This window comes from Saccostrea cucullata, unplaced genomic scaffold (assembly GCF_032062105.1).
Source record: "Saccostrea cucullata isolate Sc308-1 unplaced genomic scaffold, CSIRO_AGI_Scuc_v1 ctg268, whole genome shotgun sequence".
In the NCBI taxonomy this organism is placed as follows: domain Eukaryota; kingdom Metazoa; phylum Mollusca; class Bivalvia; order Ostreida; family Ostreidae; genus Saccostrea; species Saccostrea cuccullata.
This window is the reverse complement of record NW_026935288.1, coordinates 503,735-518,811: the sequence shown is the minus strand read 5'-3', so window position 1 is coordinate 518,811 and position 15,077 is coordinate 503,735. Positions and strand designations below refer to the sequence as shown.

Sequence of the window (15,077 nt, the reverse complement as noted above, 5' to 3'; positions counted from 1 at the left end):
ATGTCTTTAAACTTGCCCTGCAGGGCTACTTTTTACCAATTTCACTAAGGATACCTGATAATAGTTAAATTTATTTTCATATGTTTTATCAACATAATTATAATTTTTTAAGGGTGAATTAATGATATAAATATAGAAATTTTCAATATAACATATAATACCACCCAAAATTCAGCCAGAATATTTAGTACTCACTTGATTCCTATAAAAGGCTTATTTTTTATCAAAATATAACTTAGTTGCATGCATATCAAAATGTCATTTGTGATATTTGGTTTGGAACTGTATGTTTTTTGTTTGTGATGAACATTGGAAATCTGTTTACTTTTGGTTTTGATGAACATTTAATTTTCAGCTTTATTTCCACAGGATTATTTCAGTTTCTTTGTCTCTTCTTCAGAATACAAGTATAGGAAATGTATCTCTCATTTTATAAATTGATGAGAAGTTTAAGAAATCATGTGCCATATGGGTATCCTTGAAAGTTGAAAGTATCATTTTATATGCTTTAAACAATTTTTTTAAGGGTCAAGATAAATCAAATTGAGATCCATTTTTGCAGTAAATACTGTATAAGTAGAATTTTCAGCGAGATGCAAATTTGATTTTTGCTTTTAAAAAAATTGGTATTATAATTTTAATGAGAAGTAATTTATACAATTTTGTGATGCCTTAAAAGATAACTTTCAGAAACAAAAGTGGAATAAATTTTTAGTGACATTTCAACAGTCAACATCCTCATCAAAAAATGCCAGAATTAAATCCTTCCTAAAATTTTTGCTTTTAAGGTAGATTGGATAGAAGTGATTTTGGCTACATTGTTATTATTTTGTTTTATGAATTGCTACTTCTCAGTTGTTTAATTTTTGCAATCAGCAGGAATGCTTATTTTCATCAAATCTGCTCTATAAGTTCTTGATATCAAAACCTGTGGTCAATTCTACAAAATCATATGTTTATTATTGTATTATTTCAGCATAATACATGTATGTATATGAAATTTCACTAAATTACATTTCAAGAAGTGAGTACATTTATAATTGTTAAATCCTCTTTGTGTATCCCTGTTTATTAAAAAAAAATCCGTTTTTCGTTATTAATTATGATTCAGGTGAATCTTGATCTATTAAATTTCAGACTTGGTAGCGTATATTGTTAGCTGTGATACTTAATTGTTTCTCAATAAACCATGCTGAAAAATGAAGATTATTATTATGAAGCAGCTTTCTAGAGGTATAAAAATATTGGAGTTTAGGTGGATTGCCTCATTTAAAGTATAAGTAGAAAATAGATAAGAATCAGAAATCAAAAGAAGGCAATTTCTATTGTCTTTTAAAATGACAACGAGAATATTAATCAATGTTGCTCTTGTGTAATTTGTCACCAAAAAAAAAAAATTTCGAGCTTGCCAGGATTCGAACCTGGAATCTTCTGATCCGTAGTCAGACGCGTTATCCATTGCGCCACAAGCCCTTGTAGGTACGTGGGTGTTTAAATACTGATATACCAATTGTGTTTTATTTCTTTGAATAAAAAGATTTTTATATAAAATTCAGTTATAACTTTAAACTATTTTTGATGAGTATTCTTTTCTTTATATAAGATTAAACTGTCTTTCCATTGATTTGACCCAGTCACAGTCTAAACCGTTCACGAGCGTTGTTTGTTTTCGTAGTGTGGCGCGGATCTTAAAAATTAAACTGACGGCCAATTAAGAAAAAAATGTCCTGCGTGTATATGTCATAGTTAGATGTATAGATATTTGAATAACTCAGTTTAATGTTGATATTTGAAAAGTTCAGAAAGGTGTAAAGCGAGTAGACCTTGATATATCTAAGGAAATGTCGATCTGATCCAAGGTATGCATGGCGGATCCAATTGTTACAAAGTATACAAAGATGTGGATCTCTCTTAATGTTGGGGGGAAATATACGTACATAAATCATACTGTATCTTTAAATCAATTTCTTCCTATCGTAAACTATAGTTATATATTAATGCCTTTGGGAGGAAGGGTTGGGGAGGGGGAGGGGGTAATATATTTTGTCAGTATAGAAAACATTGACTTTCTTCAGCATGTTCAGAGACATAAATAACATCTTTTACCTGTAGGCCAAAGCACATATTAGAAATAAGAGTAAACTTTTATATAATCAAATGCAGAATATCGAAATCCTGATGAGGATCATTCTAAAGGGGGGGGGGTATTATTAAGAAGAGTCTGAGAAAAGTCGTTATTTAACACAAAGATTAGTCATATGAATATGCCAAAGTAAACAAATACAATTTTGTTCAATTCATAAAAGAAGTAGCCTAGCTAAGTTTACAATATACAGAGCCAAAATTTTACAGTGAAAAATAATAATTCTTTTTGTTGATTCAAATTTGTTTAAATCTTGGGAGTCAGGATAAGGCCCGCCAGTGGACAATATTTTCTGGATCAAAGTTTAACCTGGGAATATAAGAAATCAATAAAAACAATAGGGGCATTATGACTTTTATTAATATATGCAAACATTATTCAGTTCTTAAAGGAGTGGAAAAGGTTTGGCCAAATTTTTAAATAAAATTTCATAATAATAAGAAAAATAAACCAGAAGTCTCTGTCGAGACTGAAGCTCTACTGGTTTGAACTTATAGCAAAGGAAAAGAAAAGTACTTATATAAAATTTTACAGCAATTAGAATAATAATCGTTGATAAAGTCTCTTTATGTTCTTAGTGTAGTCTACTTGTGTGCCAAGTTATATTGAAATCAGACCAAAACATACCTGTCAACATTGCCAAAATTTTTCGGGGGAGAAAACGCGCGACGACCTTTTGCAAATACAAAAAGTCGCGCATTTTACTGTTTAATAGAAAAAAATAAACAACTTACAAGATAAAACTTTATTATTAATATTAACATTATCAATAATTCATAAAATTTACTGTTTATTCATACATTGTTTAGAAACTTGTGCAATGTGATTTAATTTTGAAATCATAAAAATTTATGTTCACTATACATGCTATATATTCTGTCTGTCCATAAAACCATCATTTATATAATATTCATGGCAAGTGTCATAGTTCAACTTGGCAATTAGAAAAATTAATAAGGTATCTGCAGACAGTCCAAGTTTTCAGCTTTTAATAGATGGATGAATGGATTTTCTCATTAAGTCTATATGAGTTGTGTCCTGGATTTAAAGATCTGAAATTGAAATAAATGTCAAAATTTCATGCTTATATTCTTAAAATAATGTGTAATCTAGTATGAATGAAATAATTGACCCTGTATTTTTTTTCCTTTTAATCTCATAACATATATCAGAATTTTTAAATATAAAACTTTTTTAATTAGTAATGTTCTAATGTGCTAATTTTATATTTTATTCAGAAATGTATTACCCTGTTTAGCTTTAAAGAAGTCTTCTAAAGACACCGACTGTCTTGTTGCTCTGTAGTTCCAGGGGCTGTTATATGCTGATGTTGATGCAGGATTTACTAAGAGATTGAATCTCAAAATCTGTGGGGAAATCTTTCTTCATTTATGTTAGCTTCCATGAAATTGTTTCCCTCTCCTTGTTAAATTAATAATAGAGTACTGTAGTTACACCTTTCCAGATCACTGTATTGTTTATGTTGTAATAGTTTTGTCTTAGACACTTGTAAACTTATTTGCAGCAAAGTATCAAGTACTTCCATATCGTTATTTACCGTCATGTTCTGTAAAAATTTTCACATCTGGCATCTCTGTCTTTGATAATTTACACTTTTAATGAGAACAAGGAGCAATTACAACTGCAATTACATCTGCTAGCACAGTTGACACCTTGTTGATTACCTGTTATCAGTGGCAATAAACAGATTAGCTATCGGTAAACACTGCATGTCCTCCATTTTTGTGTTGACTAATCGGTATTTTACGAACCCAAGTAGGTAAAAAATACAATTTTTTCAAAATCGGTAGAAACGGCAGTTTAAAAAAAAATCGGTAGACAGTCGGTGGGGATGCTTAAAAATCGGTAGACTCCCGATAAATTCGGGAGAGTTGACAGGTATGCCAAAACTGTAGGAGGAGTAGCATTTTGAAACAATTTTACAGTCATTTCTATTTTTAGTAACCACGGCAACACCATTCATCAATATTAAAATTAAAATTCGATAACACAGAATTATGTATCTTAGTGTAGTCTACTTGTGTGCCGAGTTATACTGAAATCAGACCAAAACTGTAGGAGGGGTAGCATTTTGAAACAATTTTACAGATATTTCTATTTTTAGTAACCACGGCAACACCGTTCATTGAAATCAAAAACCAATATACAGAATTATGTATCTTAGTGTAGTCTACTTGTGTGCCAATAATATGAAATCAGACCAAAACTGTAGGAGGAGTAGCATTTTGAAAGAATTTCACAGAAATTTCTATTTTTAGTAACCACGGCAACACCGTTCATCGAAATCAAAAACCGATACACAGAATTATGTATCTTAGTGTATTCTACTTGTGTGCCAAGTTATACTGAAATCAGACCAAAACTGTAGGAGGAGTAGCATTTTGAAAGAATTTCACAGAAATTTCTATTTTTAGTAACCACGGCAACACCGTTCATCGAAATCAGAAACCAATACACAGAATTATGTATCTTAGTGTATTCTACTTGTGTGCCAAGTTATACTGAAATCAGACCAAAACTGTAGGAGGAGTAGCATTTTGAAAGAATTTCACAGAAATTTCTATTTTTAGTAACCACGGCAACACCGTTCATCGAAATCAAAAACCAATATACAGAATTATGTATCTTAGTGTATTCTACTTGTGTGCCAAGTTATACTGAAATCAGACCAAAACTGTAGGAGGAGTAGCATTTTGAAACAATTTTACAGATATTTCTATTTTTAGTAACCATGGCAACACCATTCATCGAAATCAAAAACCAATACACAGAATTATGTATCTTAGTGTAGTTTACTTGTGTGCCAAGTTATACTGAAATCAGACCAAAACTGTAGGAGGAGAAGCGTTTTGAAAGAATTTCACAGAAATTTCATTTTTTAGTAACCACGGCAACACCGTTCATCGAACTCAAAAACCGATACACAGAATTATGTATCTTAGTGTAGTCTACTTGTGTGCCAAGTTATACTGAAATTAGACCAAAACTGTAGGAGGAGTAGCATTTTGAAAAATTGTTTACAGACAGACGGACAGACAGACAGACGGCCGGACGCCGGACGCATTACTATCGCATAAGCTCTTCTGGTCTCTGACCAGTAGAGCTAAAAATTAAAGTCTTAAATTCTTTGCAAGAGGAGCTCACCAAGATCTCTCAAGTTTATCACTTGAATTGCAGATCTTTATATTATAGATTGCATGTCTGAAATAAAATAATTGGGTTGGATTTCACATCTGAAAAAATATAAAGAGGTGCTTACTTTAAAGGAATGAAATAAAGTCATTAAAGATACGCAAATCATATCTATTCCCCATTTTCTATTGCATCAACAAAATGTTCTGAATGACCAGATGCAGATCCTATTTCCGAGTAATTGTACATATGAGCCCTATGATGACCAAACTTTCATGGATGATACATCTGTAAGGATGCACATAACAGGCTTGCAATTGTAGATTTTCCAGATTAGTGATCTTTTAATATGGGGCTTTGCCTTACTTAAAAACAAACATTTGTTGAGGTGAGCTCTGTAATCTCTGATTTGTTATGTTTGACCTTTTGATGCAACCTTACAGAGTTTGGCCCACTTTATAAAACACTTTAACCTTATAGCCATAACTTTTGAACAGTAAGCACTTTTGTCTAGTGCCTTCCTATTTCACAGGTGTATTCCTTATGGTAAGTCCTTCCTTTGGATACCAACAATTTTGACCTTGACCTTTGGAGTTTGACTTGCATTTGAATTTTCTAGAAATGCAATTGCATTGAATCTGCAAATGTTATGTGATACATGCACTACATTGCTTTTTTTAAATAAATTGCAAAATTCTTGTGTTCTAGATAACAAGATTTGACTGCATTCAATTTTGTTACAATGTTAGATCTTTCAGTTTCATAGCAGACCTCACATACCAGTGGTAGAAAAAAAAAAGATTAAAAAAAAACAAACTTTAAAACATTGGTTTTGCAAATCTTTAAAAAAAAAATCTGGATGATTCTTATTGCACAAATATGAAAGAAATTTACATATATTCCTCTTGACAAATATTTCTGAAGTAATACATTATAATTATTCACATAATACACTGTAACCTATTTATAAACAATACAAGTATGATATAATTCAAGAGAGTTTAGTGGGGTTTACATGCAGTTATATTTACTTTTGTTTTTGCACATCAAATTATTAAAATACACATGTACATGTACATGCACTATAATATGTGTAGAGACTTTTTGCTCTAAGTATAATATCTGAGGAGCAATACACATATCAACTGTGGAGCTAAGTAACAAACACAAAATTCTACTATCTACTTTCCAGAGAGAGCACCTATGCAGCTCTCTGTTTTTATGGAGCACTACAATTTATTATAATATGACAGATACGATAAATTTTTAACCCCCCAAAACTGAGATTTTTCAAATTCTATTATTTTAAATAATTTATAATGCACACTGTAATTGTCAAGTTATCACTAATGGTAACAGTTCTTATATACATGAATCTTACATGCAAAGTGCACTTTATTATGAAAATACAGTACAATTGTGCATGCATAAAAACCAGAACTGTTCTTCAAAACAAACAACAATGCACAGAAACATACTATAACTAACTTTTTGGTGTCTAATTTTTCTACATTAAAAAGCAATTCAAAAACCTACAGAGTTTGCTATTTAGCAATAGCCTATCATTATATGACATTTTTAGTTATTTTAGCAGTTATAACACCATCTCCATCACTTTTATGTGCTTTAAGTTGCTAAACTAAAGGTCTAAAAATAACAATATGTCACAACTTCATTCAGGGTGACATAACAATGCAGTCCTCTATCACATAATAAAAATATAACTGCATAAAATCAACAGTGTAAATGAATGAGACATAAACATAAGCTGGTAAAATTAGTTCTTTAAACTCTAATCTCTGTATAGTAACATCCTTGTGGCACAACTCCGCCCCACAAAGCTGGAATATTTCCTGATGACGTTATCATGGGTGGTCTGTTTCCTAGGGTTGAGTAATTTATACTGTTCATATGTCATGGCCATTCTCTTGTGTAGAATCATAACTTTATCTAATTCCACCTTCCCTTCTTCATCCTCTGAAATGATGATTAGATGATTTTTAATGCAAAACCTGTCTTTGGATGCCATGGTGACTTAAATTTTTTAGTACAATTAATTCAAAGCACAATATATGTATAATCTCTAACCCAGTCATATATCTTGTACTAACACATAATATATCTCTTGGAAAACATTAAAGTAAAATATTTCCAAGTGTAAATTGTGATATTTTCATAGCAAGAGTTCACAGAAAACAGTTTTAGGGAGTTATCATCAATAATCTCAGAGGAATTACATGAAGTAAACCTTAAACTAAAACGCAAACATTAAAGTTACACCAAATCTTGTATAAATTATTAGAACATCCACAAAGATACAGGACTATACCTACCTTTACCAGGCTCAGCAAACCTGGAGTATCTGTTCTGATCCAGTTTTGGAGCACACTCCTCTATAGGATGCCATGAATAAACTTCAGGACAGAGGAGGTAGGACGGATAGTACTGTCCCTAAAGAAATCACAATATCGTTATACACTCATAATTAAAGGTGTGGAGGGGTCTGTTGAACTTTACACAAGAATTTTATTCCTGATACTAGTACAGTGTAATGTACATATATCAGAGAGAGGCATGGCATTGTATCAAAGATTATAGTGATAAATACATATATTTTTCAGTGCATACATGTATATATTTACATCCACTGAATATTTTACCCTATATTTCTTAAGAAAACCCATTGCGTTAATCACTGCATGAACTACATTAGTCGCCAGTACAGATTTCTTGATCAGTGGCTGTTCCATCAATGAAACATATAAAGATGTTCGCATCATTAATACAATATATCATCTTTTTAATCCTACTTTAAATGATTATTTAAACAGATATAAATATTAACAATAAAATGCTTTCCTTGTTTGTTATTACTGGAATTAACGGTTGCAGCTATTGCAGAAAAAATTTACATAACCCGCTTACGCGGGTTATGTATTTTTTCTGCAACAGCTGCTTCCGTTAATTCCAGTAATAACAAACAAAGAAAACATTTTATTGTTTAAATAATCTACCAGAATTCAGATTCCAAAAAAAAATTTCTCCATTTCGCTGAAGATTTGGTGAAGCAAATGGTTGTTTTGCATAATTTGGGAGACATTCATCTGTGTATGTAAATGCTGTAAGCCTGTTGTGTAGACATAGAACCTGTTCAAATGTAAAACTTACCTTGTATTTCATCTTAGGACAGGAATGAATATAATAACCCATGTAGTAAAAGGTAAGATCTGGGTCTTTCTTGTTCAGCTCACGAACAAATGCAATCTCCCTGGAAAACATCCTTGTATAAATATGCTAGTACTTATTTTTAATGAAAACTGACCAAATTTAAGTCAGTCAATAAAAATACTGGTAGAGCTGAGACTGCTTACATTCAAATTTAGGTTTCTCTACATTCTACTTTTATATTACTTAATTCACTTGAGTTCTGAGTTAGGTGGGTATTTTTGTTTATTCTTAAATTACTTGATACCATTAGTCTTGTGATACGTTCAATTTGAACCTTTCAATGTACTCACCTGAGAGCTGAGTAGGTCCCCAGACTGAGGAAGTCATAGTCTGGGTGATAGTAGAGGTACACGGAGGATACACAGTTTGGGAGGATATCGATGACCCCCACAGCTATTATCTGACCGTCTAACCAATACTGCTGATGGAAAGATCCATAACCCATAGGGAGCCTCCCTTCTTTATACTCCTCCTACAAAATGTCAATGAAATGTTTTGCATTGTAAATCACTTTAAAATCCTGTTATGAAATGCTTTAATCTTTTGAATATCTCAATAATTCCTTATTGAATCAATAAAATTTTCTGCTTTTGTCAATAAATTTAGAATTCTAGCATTAAATTTCAACAATTTTGATTTCAAGTTCCAAGAGAATTTTGTTTCTTTCCCTGTAATGAAAGCAACACATACAAGCAATGAAATTTTATCTAGGTTTATACACAAGTATCTGATAATATTTTCATAAAAAGGACATAAAGATGCTTCCATGCAGCCTCCCAGTCTACCTGCAGGGGCCCCTCACACAGGAACTGGTCAAACTGATCCTCTGAGCAGTCCCACTCCTCCTCGTGATGAATCCCCATCTGGTACCTCTTAAACACCCCATAGGACTCCTCGTGAGTGTCCTCAAACTCCGATGAAGGAGGGTTAACCCTGACCAATTTTACCTGAAATGTGAAGTGATCCCTCATAAGATATTTACCTGTAGTGGAGAATTACATAGAAATCTGGTGTATTGAGCCACGCTGGGTTTTTCAGGAGGGTCGTTGTGAATTTTCATTTGATAGGAATGGTAGACGGAATGGGCGTGGTCAAAGGATTTTGTGAATTCTGGACTGCGGGGCTCTGACCTAACCAGCCGAATCTGTAAATATAGTTAGCTGGTCTCAGAATTTATATTTCCTCATCAAGAGTTCTTAGAACATTAAATTTGATAGTATGAAATCTGATGAAAGAAAATTCAACTAAAGGACAGATTTTCTAGCTTTTTTTTTTTTAATTAAAAGTGACACTGAGATGAAAAAACAAGAAAATTGACAAAATTAGGATTTATGCATGACACATGCCAATTTTGTTCAGTTCATGAAGAAATTAGGTTTCAAGAAATTACAAGTTTCAGAACCTAAAAAATCTACTTAAATGGAGAAAGATAAAACCAAAAAATTGAAGATGACTACAAGATAGGAACTATTCCTTTAAAATCTTAAGGATCCAAAACATATTAAATTAATGAGATAAAAAAATTCTGTCATATAATATTTTCATTTGTATTTGTTTTCTCCGTGACAACTCTTTAAAAAACATAGGTAATCAGAGATTACAGAGCTCACCTCAACGAATGTTGTCTTTAAGTAAGGCAAAGTCACACAATTAACCAACAAAAAGTATACATTCCAAAAATGAAAATATTTTTAAAAGCAATTTTGATCTGATACTTTGAAATAGACCTACATAAAAAATTTAAACTACTTCTTCATGAAAATGTAATGAAAATCCAGCATCTGAAGCAAATTTGAGAGTTTTCATCTCTTGATGCAGCATTTGTGCAAGTTTGGTTTATACAATGTTATATAAGCCTTATAGTTTTTGGTAATAGACCTGCAACCATAACTTTTACCTTGTCTACTATCTGAAAAATGTATGTCCAATTCAGCATCCGAAGCACATCCATTAGTGTGCATCCTTAGATGTATCATCCATGCAAGTTTGCTCATTATAGGGCTCATAGTTTATTGGAAATGAAACATGCATCAAAACTAACATTTTCACTCATCCACAAAAAGTAGGTCAGATTCAGCATCCGAAGCAAGCCTGGAAGTATGCATCCTTAGATGTATCATCTATGCAAGATTGGTCATTAAAGAACTCATAGTTCCTTGGAAATGAAACCTGCACCAAAAACTTTTAACTAATCACTCAACCAGAAAATGTAGGTCAGATTCAGCATCCGAAGCAAGCCTGGTAGTGTGCATCCTTAGATGTATCATCCATGCAAGTTTGGTCAACATAGGGCTTAAAGTTACTTGCAAATGAAACCTGCACCAACAACATTAACCTTTTCGCTCAACTGGAAAATGTAGGTCAGATTCAGCATCCGAAGCAATCCCCGTAGTATGCATCCTTAGATGTATCATCCATGCAAGTTTGGTCAACATAGGGCTTATAGTTACTTGGAAATGAAACCTGCACCAAAAACTTTAACCTGTTCACTCAACCAGAAAATGTAGGTCAGATTCAGCATCCGAAGCAAGCCCGGTAGTATGCATCCTTAGATGTATCATCCATGCAAGTTTGGTCAACATAGGGCTTATAGTTACTTGGAAATGAAACCTGCACCAAAATTTTAACCTGTTCACTCAACCGGAAAATGTAAGTCAGATTCAGCATCTGAAGCAAGCCCGGTAGTATGCATCCTTAGATGTATCATCCATGCAAGTTTGGTCAACATAGGGCTTATAGTTACTTGGAAATGAAACCCTCACCAAAAACTTTAACCTGTTCACTCAACCAGAAAATGTAGGTCAGATTCAGCATCCGAAGCAAGCCCGGTAGTATGCATCCTTAGATGTATCATCCATGCAAGTTTGGTCAACATAGGGCTTATTGTTACTTTGAAATGAAACCTACACCAAAAACTTTAACCTGTTCACTCAACCGGAAAATGTAGGTCAGATTCAGCATCCGAAGCAAGCACGGTAGTATGCATCCTTAGATGTATCATCCATGCAAGTTTGGTCAACATAGGGCTTATAGTTACTTGGAAATGAAACCCACACCAAAAACTGCACCAAAAATGTTAACCTGCTCCAAAAACATTAACCTGGTAATTCCTTTGCTGAAATTGCAGCATCTGAAACTTTGTCTGGTACAATAAAACACACTAAAACCATCTTCCATGCATGTCTAATCAGTATAGGACACAGAAGTAATTAAAAAGAAAACTGCTCAAAAAAACTTAACCTTAACTTGGGACGCCGACGCCGAGGGTATCACATAAGCTCCCCCCAACTTCGTTGAGGTGAGCTAATTAGTTGATTTGATTTCTTGATCATTCTGTCAGAATGTCAATTTCGCCAAACAATACGTCAGGAGCTAAGGAGGCCTAATGTGCATGTTAGTCTCATTGACTGTCTTTGTTTTTGACCTCAGTGGGCGGGGATTATTGAAATTGACATGGGAAACTTTGTGTAATTTAAACCTATTCGTCTACATTTTTAATATTTCAATTTACAATTTTATTTCATGATGAAATTGATATATAAAGATGCACTGTCTAGTTAGTAGAGCATGCCAGGTCATCAATGATAGTTGGAAACCTGGGAAAAGCCCGTCACGCAAATTATCCCACATTTCCAACTATCATTGATGCCCTGATATGCTCTACTAACTAGACAGTGATTCCTTATATAACAAGAAAAAAGGTACACTGTATTGGATTGATGCATATGTGAGATTATTGGCAGAGCTATCAGAGGATTCTACAAGAATTAGAATTTGCCTACATGTAGCTTTCATAGATCAGCTTTTGTGCAAAATGAGATTTAATTTTGTAGAAAAAATAATAAATAATGAAGCACCATGTAGAATAAGAAGCACTGGTTTATTAAGAACATGTAAATATTAAAAAAGTACCCAGATTCCAAGAAGATTATATAAAACTGAGGCACTACTTGCTGTGTTAAGTTTAAAACAAGCTTACCTCCAACTTATGAGCACAACTCTCTGCCTGGTCAGGTTCATTTAGTAAATCTTCTAGAGTTTTCTCCCCTGAGTTCTGAAACAGAAGATGGCATTATTTACAGAATTTTTTACTAGTATAGTGTAAATGTCAAACAGAAAACCATATGTTAATATAAAAACAGTTTTTTAAAAGAGACCTGAGTCAACTGAACAGTATACTTGTAGTGTACTTTCAATTTTGCAAACTTTTAGTCTTTTCCTGAAGTTAAAAGTCTTTTTCTTTTTAATTCATAAAGTAATGAGAAACTTAAATGAATTACAAAACTTTTACTGAAAAATTTATATCTTTTTACTGTTATGTCACATGTATTGTATGTAGCACAACATCTTACTTTCTGTTTTGTGCATTTTAATTGTGATATTGCTTACTTTCTGTTTTTGCTATTTTTAAATACTTTGTTTTTTGTCATCTTAATACTTTGTTTATGTAATCTTACTTTCTGTTTCTGTGATGGCTGTTTTTCTGGTTGTGGGTTGTAACTTTGTTTTGCCAGTTTTCTTTCCTTCCTGAGTTCCTTGGCTTTCTTACATTTTGGTTTGTTAGGATCAGCACCAAGTCCTTGTGAACACAATTAAATTACATATTAGTTTTGTTAGAGTTGTGCCCCTTGACACATTTTATCTCTATTCAAGCATCTATTGTAACTTAAAACTTAAAGCCAACATAAAGAGTTTTAGATAAGATAATGCTCAAATAAATGAATGGAAAAGAAGATATTTCATACTGAAAATTCAAAGAGTTTTAAAAACATCAGATACAATATAACAGCTTAAGTATAAATGTATGCGCCTTATTTTTTATGTGATACACTTTTTTAATACCTGGCTTGGGTGCCCCTTTGACCTGTGATGTCTCTGTCTCTACCCTGTCTTTGTCTGTCTCCATCACTTTCTCTTTGCCTGAAGAATCATGCGAGCCACTCCCCTTTTTCTTGCCCCCTTTCTCTGCCCCTGCCCCTTTTAACCCCCCTCCCTCTGTTTCCCCCATGCCGTCCTCTTCTGTTTCATGTTCCCCTCTTTTCTTCCCATGGATGATAAATTTGTTGAACTGTTTGATGATTTTCTTATGTGATTTTGACATTTTGAAGTCGAGGGCTCCCATTTTAATTGTGTAATGAGGACAGCAGGTGGTGTCCATTTTGGGTTTGTAGCAGTACTTTCCACTCCTGAAAAAATAAAGTAAACTGAGTAAAACTGTTGGACAAAAATAAAATTCAGTTTCTTTCCATCTTTCTATCTCCCTCTATTACAAATGCTCTTCATCTTTTCTCAGCCTTTTTTTTTCCTTATTCTCATTTTGCCATCCCCACTACAAAGTCTCTTCCCAAACTAAAACTCTGCTTATTAGTCCCCCTGATCTCTATGAATGCCCCTCCCCTCTCCATACCTTCTCCATCCTCTGTCTATAAGGTCTTGATAATCCTGTACCGTCAGAGCGTGAGCCCACATTCCTGCAAAAAAAGACAAATGATGAGTTTATAATCAAAATTACTGGACTGAAATATAATATGACTATGTCTTGCAGAGGAATTTTAAAGTAACGTTAACACTTTTTTTCATTTAGAAGTAGTGCAATTTACCTATCCTAATAAACTGAAAGATGGGGGTACTCAGTAGTCCAACTTTTATTTGTGTGCAAAAAATATCTGCGCGCTTCTCGACCTACTTTGCCTCGCAAATATTAATAGCCGCAAATCAAACATTCATGATCATGATTTTTGTTTTTATGTACTGGAGAATATTTCCTCAATCACAAAAATTAATCGTCGGAATTGATTTCAATCCGTTAAATTGTGAATAAAAGATGACATGAAATTATTGAATATAAATAGTTGGTTTACAGCAATGATGGAAATAAAGCAACTCAAAGCTTTAATTTCTCTGACTAGTTAAACTGGTCTTTTTTTAGTTTTATTTTGTTTAGCAATGTTTCAGTTGAAATCAAAATCCCTTGGAAAACCTTGGTAATACTCTGTTAATGCATCATTTGAGTTTTCCTTGGGGTGTCACTTTCAACTTTTACCTTCCAAAACAGGCACTTTTTATACATTGTTAATGTACAGAAATATAAACGGACCTCTAACTTAACTTACCAGGAGGCATGTAGTTTTTATTGACTGGTTCATGTACATCTCTATTCTTTTACTTTACATATCTGTGCATTAACTTCAATTTGTTTTACACCTCAAACCCAAAGGACACAAAGCTTATCTCTTGAAGCGTCTTTTCTGGTCATTGTTTGGGTTAGCAACTGACAACAAGATAGTGAGAGAATTTTTCCATTGTCCTATGGAAACTCTTTTACAAAAAAAAAATAGTTTTACCATCAGAAACATTTGTGTCGGAGCTTTTACAGTAACCACAGCGATGTCCAGGACGGTCTCCACCTCCATACCACTCTACAATTCCTGGTCCCACCGAATCTGCCATTATTGTGAAATTGTACTTTCGGTTTACTCGTATTTTCCGCGGACTTAAAAAATTGCAAGAAAATCATAAATTAAAAAAATGCAAATCATATAGCCTACTTATT

General features: G+C 33.1%; 1 protein-coding gene and 1 non-coding gene across 3 annotated transcripts; both read right to left on the bottom strand.

The window, feature by feature from the left end:
* Window positions 1–1,400: 1,400 nt before the first annotated feature.
* Trnar-acg (transfer RNA arginine (anticodon ACG)) lies at window positions 1,401–1,473 on the bottom strand. The gene has a single exon. It is a non-coding gene; the product is annotated as a tRNA-Arg (tRNA).
* Window positions 1,474–6,157: 4,684 nt separating this feature from the next.
* Window positions 6,158–14,998, bottom strand: LOC134242388 (arginyl-tRNA--protein transferase 1-like). Of its 2 annotated transcripts, none has more exons than XM_062724461.1 (10): window positions 14,869–14,998; window positions 13,932–13,995; window positions 13,367–13,710; window positions 12,982–13,103; window positions 12,504–12,578; window positions 9,507–9,668; window positions 8,815–8,996; window positions 8,465–8,564; window positions 7,630–7,747; window positions 6,158–7,273 (listed from the first exon to the last, which is right to left on the bottom strand). In XM_062724461.1, the coding sequence occupies exons 1-10, from the start codon at window positions 14,972–14,974 to the stop codon at window positions 7,089–7,091; spliced, it is 1,458 nt and encodes a 485-aa protein (XP_062580445.1). In that variant the 5' UTR covers window positions 14,975–14,998; the 3' UTR covers window positions 6,158–7,088. The 2 variants fall into 2 exon arrangements, with proteins under 2 accessions (XP_062580445.1, XP_062580443.1); XM_062724459.1 differs by lacking the exon at window positions 9,507–9,668 and adding an exon at window positions 9,310–9,471.
* Between the last annotated feature and the right edge of the window lie 79 nt (window positions 14,999–15,077).

Excerpts from the sequence above, each read along its gene's own strand:
- LOC134242388 (XM_062724461.1), bottom strand. The coding sequence starts at position 14,974 with ATGGCAGATTCGGTGGGACCAGGAATTGTAGAGTGGTATGGAGGTGGA. Across the intron at positions 8,565-8,814 it reads GGGACCTACTCAGCTCTCAG|GGAGATTGCATTTGTTCGTG; the intron begins GTGAGTACATTG and ends GATGTTTTCCAG. Across the intron at positions 7,274-7,629 it reads GTTTGCTGAGCCTGGTAAAG|AGGATGAAGAAGGGAAGGTG; the intron begins GTAGGTATAGTC and ends TCATCATTTCAG.